The following is a 14,242-nucleotide window of genomic DNA, read 5'->3' as shown; positions in this document are numbered from 1 at the left end:
CACACACAGTGCTTTCATATCACCACAAACCCGATTGTTCAAAGTCGCTTCATGTAGTAAAGCTGCGGGTGATAAGTGTACAGTAGTCAAGTTTAGAGACATTGCATGCCTGAACCACCCTTATGTCATTTAACTTTGATGCCATCAAAACCATTAAGAGTGATTCAATTAAAATGCTAAATATTTAGGGCTGGATACAGAGAAGAGTGAGCATAGCTCCAACTGCACAACAGGGATTCCCTGGATCCAGTGGGTTGGTGGATCATATGGAGTGGTATGGACTGGGGTTTCTGAAGCTGGAGTAATTTTATGGGGCTATCTTGCAAATGTAGAAATGATTTTCCATTTGCACAACACATACCTGGATCAAAGTTTTAAAATTACTATGAAACATAGGAGTATAAGAAGCTGCCTTATACTGAATCAGACTATTGGACAATCTAGCTTAGTATTATCTACATTGACTGACATCAGTTCTCTAGGATTTCAGGCAGGGAGTCTCTCCCAGCCTTACCTGGAGACGCCGAGGATTAAACCAGGGACTTTCTGCATGCAAGGCAGATGCTCTGTCATTGAGCCATACCCTTCCCCGTAGCCAGTGTCTAGCCTTAAAGTTTTATTTAATGTAAGGCAGGGGTCAGCAAACTTTTTCAGCAGGTGGCTGGTCCACTGTCCCTCAGACCTTGTGGCAGGCCGGCCTATATTTTGAAAAAAAAATATATGAACGAATTCCTATGCCCCACAAATAACCCAGAGATGCATTTTAAATAAAATCACACATGCTACTCATGTAAAAACACTAGGCAGGCCCCACAAATAACCCAGAGATGCATTTTAAATAAAAGGACGCATTCTACTCTTGTAAAAACACGCTGATTCCCGGAACACCCGAGGGCCGGATTTAGAAGGCAATTGGGCCAGATCTGGCCCCCAGGCCTTAGTTTGCCTACCCATGATGTAAGGTCTAGTTTAAAGAAAAAATGGAGCTTAGTATAGTTACCTGTTCCAACTTGGTCCTATATTACTTACAATTACTACATTACATCATATCTACAATTCTTGGGCAAATAAATAAAATGTAATTATTCCAAAAATTATACCCAGATGCTTTCACCACTGGCAATCAGAGCTAGATGAATGACGGCTTTGTGTGCAAAATGTGCCAATCCAAAATACATCTAGTTTCAGCAAACAACTTTTTCCTGTTTAAATGTTTATGTTTTTAAGTTAGCCAATAATATTCTGCTCCCCACAAAAAAAGAAACCTGTCTCTTCTATGCTTCAAGTACCCAGCTGCCACACAATTTATATCTCTTTCCTTTCCTCTTTGTTTTTCAGCCATTTTCCCTGAATGTCAAAGTCAATTTAGTGCATTTCACTTTGCTGAATAAATCAGAGGCGAAATCCTTGCTAAAAGTGAAAATTTGATTTGCTAAAAGGAGCTTAGGGCAACTATTAATCAATATATCCAGAGTGTCAAAGCTAAGGCCATGATAGGCATGCATTCATTTGGAGATTGGTTGAGGCAGATAAAGGAGGGGGATGTAGTGCAATCACCAGTTTGTGTGTATGAGAGAGAGCATGGACTCACAGATGTGGGTGGTTTGGGGAAAAGATAAGAGAAAGTGTTGACTTCAAAGGAGGGGGGAAACACCAACACCACCACAACAGTACATATAAGAAACTCTGGAGGCAAACAAGTCTTTTACAAAGAATATGCGAGTCTCATTCTAACAGTTGAACATTACTGAAAGATTTGAATGTTTTAACTTACAAATCCATCAATAACATTATTTTACACAATCAGATTTCTGATTGGCTACGAGTCCTGGAAGACCTGCTCCTTGCCTTGAAGTCCATTTTTACCTGGCCTGGGAGGGCAGGGCCCTGACTGACTCCAGCTACAAAAGCTGAGGCTGGGTTGGGGTACTGTTTGGGTATTGGTGGGGTTATTATTGCCCTATTTTTAAAAAAATGTTCAAAATTGTTTTTAACTGCTTTTAAACTTGTGAGTTTCTAAATTTGGGGGTTTTGTTGTTTCTTTAAATCAAAGGATGTTAAATGTGCCTAGGAAGAGAGGATTGCAGGTTCTGAGCAAGGGGAAGTATGGGGTGGGGCAGGCTGGGTACGGGGCACAGGCAGTTAGTGACTGTGCCATGTACCAACCCCTCCTCCAATCTGGGGAACTGTGGTTGTCCTATCAGCCAGTCCCCAGGTCTGTGGATGCTGTTGCTAAATGCCAGGTAAGCTCTGAATAAGACCTTCATCATACATGATCTGATTAAGGATGAGAAGGGCAATCTGCTCTGTATCACTGAGAACTAGGTGGGTGAGCAGGGTGGAGTTGGTCTCACCCAGCTGTGCCCATTTGGGTACATGGTTCAGCACCAGGGCAGACTGTGAAGGTTGAAGAGGGTAGATTGCTGTTGTCTATAGAAATTTTCTCTCTCTCCAGGCTTTCTGCCCAGTTGTGGGGAATCTAGAGTGTGTTTTCCTAGCATTGGGCAATCGGAACAGATTAGGGATTCTGCTGGTTTACTGCTGGCCTCATAACGCAGCAGTCTCCCTCTTGTCTCAAAGGTGGTTTTGAGGACTCCCAGACTGATGATTCTGGGGGACTTCAACTTCCATACTAATGAGTGTGGGGGTCGGGAATGTAATACCCATGTAAATCATTGCCTATACTTTGTTGCCTCCTGCAGAGCTTTCCCAGGTAGTGAGGAGCCTTTTGTACAGTTTGGCCTGAAGGAGGTGGTGGAACCAAAGTTCGCTTGCTGTGACTTGTTTGTAACACAATTTTGAGGGTAAATGTTTGCATTCACCAGGCTATTGACCTGGTTGAACCAGGGAGTTGATTAATGACTCCCTGCATGAGGGGGTGGTCCTTGTTTGCTTGAAGAAACCACCCTCCCTGGATTCAGAAAATCTAACTATCATCCAGTTGCCAATCTCCCCTTCTTGGACAAGGTTCTTGAGCAGGTGGTTGTAGACAAAATCCAGGCGTTCTTGGAGGAAACAGTTTTTCTATATCCATTTCAATCAGGGCTTAGGCCCGGTTTTGGCACAGAAACTGCTTTGGTCACCCTATATGATGACTCTGTCAGCAGAAAGAAAGGGGAAATGTGTCTCCTGTTAATTCTCCTTGACCACGGTATCATTCTAGAGTGGCTGTCCTACTTAGGAGTGGGTGGCACCACTTTGTGGTGGCTCTGGTCCTCCTTGGATGGTCATTTCCAGAGGGTGATGGTGTGGGGAGTCTTCTTTGGCCTCTGGAGCCTTCAACCGGGAGGTTCGATTTTATCCCTTATGCTGTTTAACAGCTAAGTGGGGCCATCCAGAATTTTCAAATACATTGTCAGCAATATGCTGATGACACACTGTTTTAATTCTCCTCTATATCTGTAGATGTGGCAGTGGATGTGCTGTACTATTGTTTTGCTTCGGTAATGGGTGAGAGCCAACAAACTGAAGCTCAATCCAGATAAGACTGAGGCACTGTTAAGTGAGTCGTACCCTAGACAGGGTGGATGGAAGGCTACTTGCTCTTGATGGGGTTGCACTCCCTCTGAAGGAGCAGGCATGTAGCTTGGGTGTACTTCAGGATCATTTGCTGTTGCTTGAGGCTCAGTGGCCTCAGTGGTGCAGAGTGCCTTCCATCAGCTTTGGCTGGTGGCCCAGCTGCAGCCTTAGCTGGACAGGGATAGCCTAACGTCTGTCATCAATGCTCAGGTAACCTCTAGGTTAGATTACTATAACATGTTATACATAGGAATGCGTCTTAAGAAATTTCAGCTAGTGCAGAATTCAGTGGCCAGGTGTTCACTAAAGGAAGACGGGTTGAGTACATTACTTCAATCCTGGCCCGACTGCATTGGCTGCCAATTAGTTCTTTGGGCCCAAATCAAAGTGCTGGTTTTGACCTATAAAGCCTTAAATGGCTCAGAACTGCAATAGCTCAAAGACCACCTCTCCCGATATGAACTGATATAGACCCTGCAATCATCATCTGAGGTCTTTCTTTGTGTGCCTCCTCCACAAGAGGTCTGGTTGCCAAACGAGAACGGGCCTTTTCTGTGGTGACTCTCCATCTGTGGAATGCACTCCCCAGAGCGGCTCGCTTGACACCTTCACTACATATCTTTAAGCGCCAGGTGAAAACATTTCCCTATAACCAGGCCTTGGATTCATTGAAAAAAATCTGGTAACCTTAATCTAGGAATACCCCCAAACTATGTACCTGCTCTGTCAGAGGGAGTGTGACTCCATCCAGAACAACTTGGCTATTTTCTAGCCATGGTAACAACCAAACCAAAGAGCCTCCACTTCCCCTGCCTATCGAGAGCAAGCAGGTGCCTTCACTGCATTCTTTTTGGCACCTGCTAAAAACATTCTTGTTAAGCAAGCCTACCCAGATGTGAATTTTAACCTGTTGATGTGAATTTTAACCTGTTTTGGTATTTTAACTTTTTGTATGTTTTAAACTATTGTTGTGAATCTTTTCTTGATAAATTTATTGTTTCATCTTTTTGAGAACCGCTTTGAGGTTTGTTTGTTTTTACAATCAAGTGGTGTAAGAAGTTTATGAAATAACAACATTTAAATACAGCTTATTGGCCCTCATCTAATCCACCGCTGTGTTCACATCAGCAAACGGATGAAAACTTCCTCTCAATGTTCTAATGACCACTCCCAACTACAATCTTATTTTCTCCCTGGTGCTTTTTCCAGGTGTCCCTCTATAACTTCTCTTTTGTGGGGTCACAAGCATACAAATATGTTCTTTCAAGATAGCTTACCTGCTTCCTTGCAGGTACACAAATGAAACTCACTGTACCTAGTATGTCAGATTGTAAAATATGCTATGCAAATTTCTGGAGGGATATCTGTGTTTGTGTCTTTTGCAGAAAAATCAAAGAATTGCAAAGAATAAAATCATTTTGTGGCACATTAAGGGTTTTTTAAAAAACAAAAAACAAAAACCCCTATAATCCACATCTTTAAAATGCCACAATACTTTGAACAACTTATTTTTCAACTTTATGTCTCAATAGTGGTTGCTGTCTTTCAATTAATTATAAATCTCTCTCTATATATTTAGTACCTCTTTGGGCAACCTAAATGTACCAGCAGGCAATGCTAGACAAGTAATAATTGCATAATAGGTAAATCTGAAAGCACTTGATGGCAATTGGTTTTATTTTACAACATAAAAAGGTGGGTTTTTTGTTTTGTTTTTTGGAAGAATAATCCAGATTCAATGTTTTTGTACAAATTAAAATTAATTTTAAGTGTAAAACATTGCAAGGACTTTGGTCTAACTTGATGAGTTTTGTGTCTGCAAAACGACAGAGAACATTTTGTCTCTTAAGCTTCCTGTTATGCACATTTAAAGAGCTTAATGTTTCCTGCTTCCACTTAGTAAAAGGAGAGCATTGCGCATTTTTGCAGAATGCCAATGAGACAGTTTCATTACAGAAACAATGCCTAAGTGACTTTGAAAATGTGGTCAGACATCAGCAGAATCTCATCTCATGGATAAAAAATGGGCTTTATACTTTTAAGATGTCCGAAAGCAAAACTTACCATGTTCAAAATGCAACACACAACAAAACTAACATACACTTTCAGTATCTAAGTTACCGTAAGTTCTGTACATCTTACTCACAGATTTATCTACTAATGTAAGCATTGTCTCATTGGAAACAACACAGCCTTCCTAAATACCTATAGTATTTTACTAACAAAGTTACAGTACATAGGAATATTTTAATCTGACACAAAGAACAACAATAGATCTGACTGCTAGGCTGATAATCTTCTTATCACACCCTGTGAAACCTAGCTCTAATATTTGACAGTGTGAGCTTCCATTACTCGGCAACCCATTCTATAAAGGCCAACAATGGAGAAAGAATGAAGTGGAGTGTGGAAGAACCTCCATATCTACATAAAAGAGATTAGAGGCGACAGCGTTCCATTTTACAGCTCAATCATATTGTGTTAGCATGCGCTTATCCGAGCGCGGATGAAATTGAAAGAGAAATAAAAAAGAGTCAGGCAGATAGGAACCAGAAAAGCGAGGCATGAGCAATTTCCAAGGATATAAAAGGATGCTAATGGTGGGGCCCTGTCATTCTTAAAAAGGGCTATTAGGGCACCATCATCTGTTCTTGTGCCTTTACGCTCCTGTAACTAAAGTCAAGAATTTCCTAATACCATTGTGATCATTTTCTTCTACAGATAAGATGTGGTCATGTTTCACAACAACACTTTTCATTTGTTTGATTTATTAATGCAAGTAGACTAATTCTATTTACTGATAAAGCCTTTCAATCCATATATAAATGTATGTGTGTGTTTCCTTTCTGGAAAAGGTATGTTTCTGCTCAGTTCTGTATCTTTTTGTTCACTAGAAAAAAGCTAGAGCAGCACAGTAGTATCAATGGAATTTAAGTGGGCACCAGAAAATTGATAATCATTCAAGGGATTGATTCAAAATTTTAAGAAATTACTCCAAAATTGAGAAATGAGAGGAAATGGTGACAGAATACAGAATAAAGAATAAAGCAGTGTTTCTTCTATTTTTTTTAAAAAATCAAATTTTCTTGATTTGCTTTAAAATTAAATTTATCTGCATGAGAAAATTGATCAATTTTTAGATAAAACACCAGATTGAATAAGCTTCTAATATGCTTTGGACATTTACTGGTTCCAAATTATGCGCAGAAAAATCTCCGTAGACTGCAATCCTATACCCATTTATCTGGGAGTCAGCTCCACTAAACTCAATGGGACTCACTTTTGAATAGACATGTATAGAACCATGTGTTACAAATTCTATACCTTTAGAAACGAAGTTTTAAGGAACTATAGGAGAGCCATGATGGCAAAGTCAAACATGATGACTGCCATTAACATAAATTGCTGTAGCAGTACTGCCCTCTTCTACTTTTCAGTACCAACACACAGAAAGGGAAAATGGAAAGCTGTCATTAAAGCATTAAAGGAGGTGAAGATGCACACATTTTGGCAAAGTTATCCTTTTCCTGAATAATAAGATGGTTGGAACTAATTTTATTTTATTTGTAATAACCTGGAGAATTATTCTGAAGTGATCACGTCTACATTTGCTTAAATGACTCCATAAAGGACATTAAGATAAATAAATAATAACTATACTATGTTTTTTAAAAATATTATCTATATTTATTTTATTAATTTAGAAAATATGTATCCTGCCTCTTGGTTACAAGATCTCCCACAATGGCAATGTATGCAATGCAATGTATGCAATAAAATATGCTGGTACCCAAAGTTTCAATAAAATACATAAATCAAGTTACAATGTAGATACTCAAATTCTACATCATTAAAAATTGAAGTAACCACGTTGAGAGCACTGGTTTTTGCATCTTGCCCTTATGCGTTCAGTATTTTGGTGACTTACTTCCAACCAATAAGTGAAAATTTTAACAAACTTTGCATTCAAAAAGGGCTACCAGAAGGTTCTGTACTCAATTCAATCTCTTATCTCCTTCTAGCCAAGTGAACACCAGTATGTATATTTAGCTAATAGGTTTAATATACCACCATAAGCCAGGTTTTGAATTTTCCTCTGACCATGGGCCTGCTGTTGAAGTATTCCTCAATAGCTCACAACTGGTTCAGATTCCTGGTCTGTAATTTAAAATGCCAGTCTTTAAGCATCCAACAGCTTTCGCTGCTAACTGAGGGAATGAACCATTGTTTTCTCTCCCTCTAGATTGCCTGGTTTCTTCCATACCCACAAGCAAACCTATGTCATGTATTTGCAACACAAATCAAACTGATAAAATATATTTGGCAATCACCATGATGCGTTATTGACCGACTTCTAGGGCAAATGCCCCCATATTGGTAAGACTGATGTAGGCATTGTCCAGAGATGAAACTCAAACTCACCTATTTAACTAGCTTTGACTTAATCTGGGGTGCTTTATTAGCAACCAGTGTAAGACAAAGTAGCTAGTATAATACAGAGTGATGTTTAAATTAGTTTACAATTTGCTTGGGCTCATCTAGACCTGCTCTGAACAAAGCCATTCAGAAATGTCAGCTGTGTTCCTAACCACTGTAACAAATTGTTGCCTGAACGCTGCACACCTAATGACTTCAAATTAGCTTCACTGCGATATTGCCTGACAGTTCGTTACGACTGTTAGTAACATAGCTGGCGTATCATGACCAATAAATTGGTTTCAGTGTGGGCTGGGAAAGGGACTTCCATCAATTTGATTAAAGAAATTACTGTAGCATTCAAAGCATAAAGACAAACTAGTTTAAGGAGACAGAAATAAGTTAACTGTACCAGAAAAACATTGCTCATGATTCAAAAGCTCGTTTATAAGCCATTTGTGATGCAAACTCTGAACAACTAAATTTCTTCTGTGAAGAAAATGCGGAGCGCTTCAGAACGTGTGTTACTGTCCTCCTTTCTAAGCAAATTATGATTTAGATGTGTATTGATAGTTGTTTATTATTTGGTTTTGAGAAGTAATTAGAATCATTCAGGATTGTGCCTTGCATTGTTCAAATTCACTGGAAGAGACAGTGCCTGATCCAAAGTGTTAAGCTAGCATTAAGGAGAGCAGTAAAAAAAAAAAGTCTCAGAAGCTATTTTATGTTCTTTGTCAAATCCTCTTGAAATCTTCACAACTCATGTGGCTACTCTGAAACAGTTAGGCCTATCCACACACTGGAGGGGGGTAAGCATCTGTGCACATATTCTTAGCAAAGTGAATAACAATGCCAAATAAGCAGGCACTGTGCGTATTTCTCGTCTGAATGCCCAATCCAACAGCCTGTGGAGAATAGCCCTCAGTTCCTCAAACCAAGGAGCTGATCATGGTGTCACAAATCATCTCCTAGGTTGCTACAGGGATTACAGAAGGAGGAGAACCATGTGTGCCACCTTAAACTCCTTGGCCAAAAAGGTGGGATATGAACACAATAAATAAATAAATTGCTGCTTCACTCCTGGTAGCAAGATGTATTGGGCCAACCCTGAAGACAAGGAATGTTGTTAAAGGAGGAAGTGCTAAATATTTATTTGAAAAAAATCAAAGCATTGGTTGCAGATCATACTGGTCATGTAATCTAGAACTGTTATGTTGTCTGCAGACATTAAGGTACACCTGTACTCATGGTTCATGGCTGCCTACAGTGTCAGCTGCTTTAGGACACAGGTGTGCCAACACAAATTCAAAGCAAGTGAAATGGGGTAGGTGTGGGAAGGTGCGCGTGTGGCAGAAGGCACAATTCCACTGAACCTTAAACTGAAAGCTTAAGTTGTTTGATATGTACAGACTCCTTCCAAAATGTTATTTCCAGTTACTGTTGCCTGAGGCAAGACGTATAAGCAAAAGACAAAATTCTCTTGTTTATTTTCTGTGGAATGTGGGCAGCATGTGGAAATATTAAACCAACACAGTTTTCACACAAGTGCTTTATGACCATTAAGACTTTGTTGGATGTGCATGTCACAAAGGATTTTAACCTACATGCTTTGCTAAGGTAGAACCAGAAGAAATAAAACCCTGTCCGCAGGGGTGCAATTCACAGGGACCAAGGTGGGCCCAGCATATAATGCTAGTTTAAAGGAGAGGCAGCATAACTAGTCATTATTACCTTGTGGTCTCCGCATTTAATGTCCCACATGTATTATTTTCTTATTTAACCTTTTATGTAATGGTTTTTAACAGACTGAAATCTCGTAAGATATACTTGTTTATAGATTCTGTACCTGGAATATGTTTAGCCCATCCAATGATGACCACCAGCTCTCTGTCTGCCAGGTCACAAAGAGTGGTGAGGGCCTTGATGTCACTGTCTGGCACAGTGGGGTCGGGCATGGCATAGATCTTCTCTGGTTCAGCCACCAGCAAATGAGAGACAATCTTGTTATCTGTGAATATAGATCAGAACATATGTTAATACTAATCAGTGTATTTTCCATGACTCCACTTAAGAATCTAGTCCAACTCCCTGCAACACAGGAATCTTTCACCCAACATATGGCTCGAACCCACGACCCTGAGATTATGAGTCTCATGCTCTACCAACTGAGCTATCCACAAATATTAAGTTTTGGCCTGTATAACATTTGCTATGTCACTGGTAGTCTGGGGATATAGCCCCTATCTACCAGAATTGGTGGGAATGTTATTTACTTCAATGGGATCAGGTGTGAACACATAAATCTATATATACCACTCATGAGACCCAGTGTGAGGTTGTGAAGCATAGGATGGGAGAAACCAAGGTTCAAATTGTCACTGGGTGAAGTTCAAGTGTTTTCAGAAACTGCATTCAACGGCTATAAAACCTGAGGAAATTCATTCTAAGATTTTTCTTTAAATGTTCTATTGTATAATTTATCCGGGAGTTCTTATCTATTTCTGTCTCTAGTCTTTTACAAACAGGTATGTCACAAATTTAAAAAATGTCAGTTCCTCATAAACCAAACACAAGACACCACCTCAAGTATGTTTGTTTATTATTATTACAATGTAAAAGCGTCCTGTTCACAAGTGAATGGAGGAACTCTTAGACTGAAAGTTGATGTGGGACAGAGGGTGGAACAGAGATTGTTTCAACTGTTTGACCATTCTAGTTAATGTAGATTATGTATTCAAATCACAGAGGAGGGAAATTCAAAAGCTGATCTGGTATTACAGTACTTAGCAACAGACCTGGAGTCATATGCTCATTGTTTCATAAGAACTACTAAAGCTACACCAACAAACAAACAAAATCCCCCCCAACATTCTACTATTCTCAGACTAATTAATGGGTATTATTTATCTCATCTAAAGGTGACAGATAGCAGTTTTAGTATTTCTTGATAAACAGATTTCAGTGATGATATTAAACTGTTGGCTGCAGTGCACACACACACACACACACACACACACACACACTCCTCCATTAATTCACTGTTTTATTACCCATGGTTGCTTCCTATAACAAAATTATCAAAACAAACAAGTAAATATTTTCACAACTTTTCTTAAATATTTCTTTTCTTAAAGTCCAAGGTTTGTCTAGTATTCGTAATAAAATGTATGCAGACAGAGGAGATGTGAGTTGCTTGGATTTTGAAATCTAGTAACTATTTTAACAAATTTGTTGAAGTGTCAAAGACTCACCAAGTTAATTATTTAAAAAAAGCATGGATGAGAGCAGCATATTTAGGGGTGGGGTGGTAGAAAACGAAATATTCTCTATTTTTCCCTTAAACATTTCCCTTTGTGCAGTGATTCAGGATGCTGTACAGTTTAATTTAAGGTTCACAGAGTTTTCATACCCATTGTTCTGACAACATGACAAGACCTGTAGGCAGACCACTGGGTTGTGGTTAAAAGAAAGGAAATAATAAAAAAAAAGTGTGTGTTGTGAACATTTCCTAATCTCTATTATTTCGCTATGGGGGGAAAGCATTGTCAGTATTGAAAGTACAAATCCAGGGGCATTCTGAATGTGCTCAGGAAGCGCATCAGTTAGAATAGCCACAAGCACGGTTCCTAGGTAAATCTTATTTAACGTTTCCCTAATTAGAATCAATAAAACCCAATTTTCATTCCACTGCCTTTGTTGTGCTCAGACTATCTGTCAGAACCCAGAAAATCTCCCTGGCTACTTCTTTAGTCAAAGTGATTTCACTGTTTCACTCTTGACACTTGCTGGGACGGATGCAAAAGAACCAAAAAGAAGTTATGCTATATGTGTTTCTTACAGGATGAACTAAGAAAAATGACCAGGGAGCCATTAAATAAATATCTAAATAAAGGATTGCATGTGAGGACCGGAAGCTAGTTTATCTTGAGCAATAGAATCCTCTAAAATGTGTTTCATTAAATTCTTGCATGTTGTGTAATATCTCAATGATTTTGGCTAGGCACAGGGAAAACAATTCACTGAAAAGTTATACTACATATTTCCCTTTGAAATGAATGGGAGCTGTGAAAGAGCAGAGTAGTATTCTTGTACAGTGCCTGTTCATTTTAATGGGGCATTCCCAAGACGACTTACTGGTGGATTGCACCCTTCCAATTCCTCACATTTTCAGCATTAACCTATGTCTGTGATAAAAAGGCTTAATTGTGAGTGCATGTGCCGAGCTGTCAGCAATTCAACTCAATGGCACAATATAAAACAAATGAAAAGCTGGCAATCTGTGCATCCAGAAAATCTAAACCTCTAATGAAATTAAGCATTAGAGTTTATTGAATTTTATTGTATTATCAGAAAGTTTTTATTATAATGCGCAAAATCTGCTTAATGCAACCCTAGATTGTATTTACAGAGTGGTGGAACAGCTTATCCAGACTGTGTGGAACATGCCAGATTGGACAATTGAAGGTATAATCAGCATAATGTTTTTTGGAAAGGCAAAAGGAAACGATGCCATATGTTCACTTAAGCTTTAATTTTATGTAAAACTGGTTTCTTTTCCCTTTGACACAGCTAAAATGCCCTTTTGCTTACAGTTCAAACTCTGTTTATTTGCTTTCCAGGTCTCCATATGCTCATGCGTAATGCACACAGTAGTGTCCCCTACTGGGGAATGGGAGGTGAAAAACAACACAGTGCTTTTTTTTTTTTTACACAACCAGGTAAGTGCCATCAGGGTAATCCTTGGAGCCTTTTACTACTCTTGTCTAAAGTGAAGGCTTTTGTAGCCTGGAGGCTTCTGCCACTGCTTAGACTCCAAAACAGCTATTTTAAAAGTGACATACAAAAGAATTCACAAGTGCTGTTAGCTGCTAATTCTTGTTTTTGTAGACTACCCAACTTGTTTCTTCGAGAATTAGCAGCTTCTGCATGATTTGTACAAATGGCTTTATAGGCCTTTAGCTTATCAAACTGTATCTTGTTCTTTCTTTTAATATCAGCTGCATATGAGAACATTAACATCCTCCCTATGCATGTTGTAGGTGTAGCACTTTCCTGCTTTAATCTAATACTAGCTAGTAGTGTGTCAGCCTTCTATTGCTATAAATTAATGAGGCTCCTAATGTATTTTCATTGGGAGGTTGAGCAGTCAAACTCATTTAGTTAGTGAAAACTGCAAAAATCACTTTCTTGTAAAATCTGAGACTAGAAGCTTCAATGAACTAATGATCACAGCATGAGCTGTTTTATGTACCACTGAAAATAAAGATCACCTGTAAATGTAAAATTTGCACTGCATAAATTGTGCATTAGCAAGCTCTCACCCTTAAAAGAGTCTTTTCTTGACTCTTCAGAGAAAGGATACGGATGATATGAATAGTTTACAAAATCATCATTGATAAGGAACATAATGCATATGGTTCGTTTTGGATGCTTCTTGCTTTACTGGGATGCAACCTCAAGTATACGTACCAAGGAAAAAACCACCAACTGATTTACTTACATGGCTTTTTGGCTGGCTGAACTAGCTGAGGATTCAGGTATGGGCTATTTTCTGCATCTATTCTGCGCTTGTACTTCTGACGACCTCCACGTACTCTGTCTAGGCGCACTCCTGAAGGTGAGACAAAAAAAGAAAGGTGTGTTTAAAACATTTGGAAGAAAATATCTTATGGAATGATGAAACTTTCCAATAAAACAGTAAAAGTTCAAGATTGTTTGAAATCGAAAGAAGTGAAAGAAATGGGCACAGCATAAAATTCAACAACTTCAGCTTTACACAAATTCAAAAGTATTAGGAAATATTCCTGCTATTTCTGGTATTGAGGCATAAGTGCTTACATTTATACAGGTAAAACAGCACTACCCATATCAAATCGGTATGCTGGGGAAGCCCCAGTATTTCTAGAAGTACAGAAATCTGGAAATGGGGTGCTAAGAAAGAGAGGACTCGCTGCAGAATGTGTGCACTCAGTGATCATAAAATGCTGGCTAGTCACAGAAAGCCAGGTGGAAGCAGGAATGGAATGATGTGTCCTGCAGGAGTGCATGGCTAATTTTTTAGAACACTAAGCAATAAACTTCACACTGCAACATTTTGTTGCAAGCCCCACTTATATTCATAGGACCATTCTTACCATGAAATCAGCAATAAAATCAGTGCAATACAGCAAAACAAAACAATCACAATGAAACCAGCAATGAAGCAGCAGTTAAAATTAACAGGCAGAACTTTAAAGCCTGTAAGGATTTTTAAAAATATTTATCCGACACCAAAAAAATAACAGAGTGGGTGCCAGGCAAGCCTCCC

At 39.0% G+C, this 14,242-nt stretch overlaps 1 protein-coding gene across 33 annotated transcripts in view; it reads right to left on the bottom strand.

Moving 5' to 3' along the window:
* The window catches only part of ESRRG (estrogen related receptor gamma), a 476,442-nt gene that overhangs the window by 49,876 nt on the left and 412,324 nt on the right, over positions 1 to 14,242 (bottom strand). For all 33 annotated transcript variants that reach the window (XM_083494560.1, XM_083494553.1, XM_083494561.1 and 30 more), the window contains 2 exons: positions 13,436 to 13,546; positions 9,782 to 9,943 (listed from right to left, as the gene is read on the bottom strand). In XM_083494560.1, coding sequence (XP_083350686.1) covers positions 9,782 to 9,943; positions 13,436 to 13,546 — 273 coding nt within the window. The remainder of the gene's footprint in view (positions 1 to 9,781; positions 9,944 to 13,435; positions 13,547 to 14,242) is intronic.

This window comes from Podarcis liolepis (assembly GCF_965112155.1).
Source record: "Podarcis liolepis genome assembly, chromosome: 3".
In the NCBI taxonomy this organism is placed as follows: Eukaryota; Metazoa; Chordata; class Lepidosauria; order Squamata; family Lacertidae; genus Podarcis; species Podarcis liolepis.
Note: the sequence above shows the minus strand (reverse complement) of the source record. Positions and strands in the feature narration are given on the sequence as shown.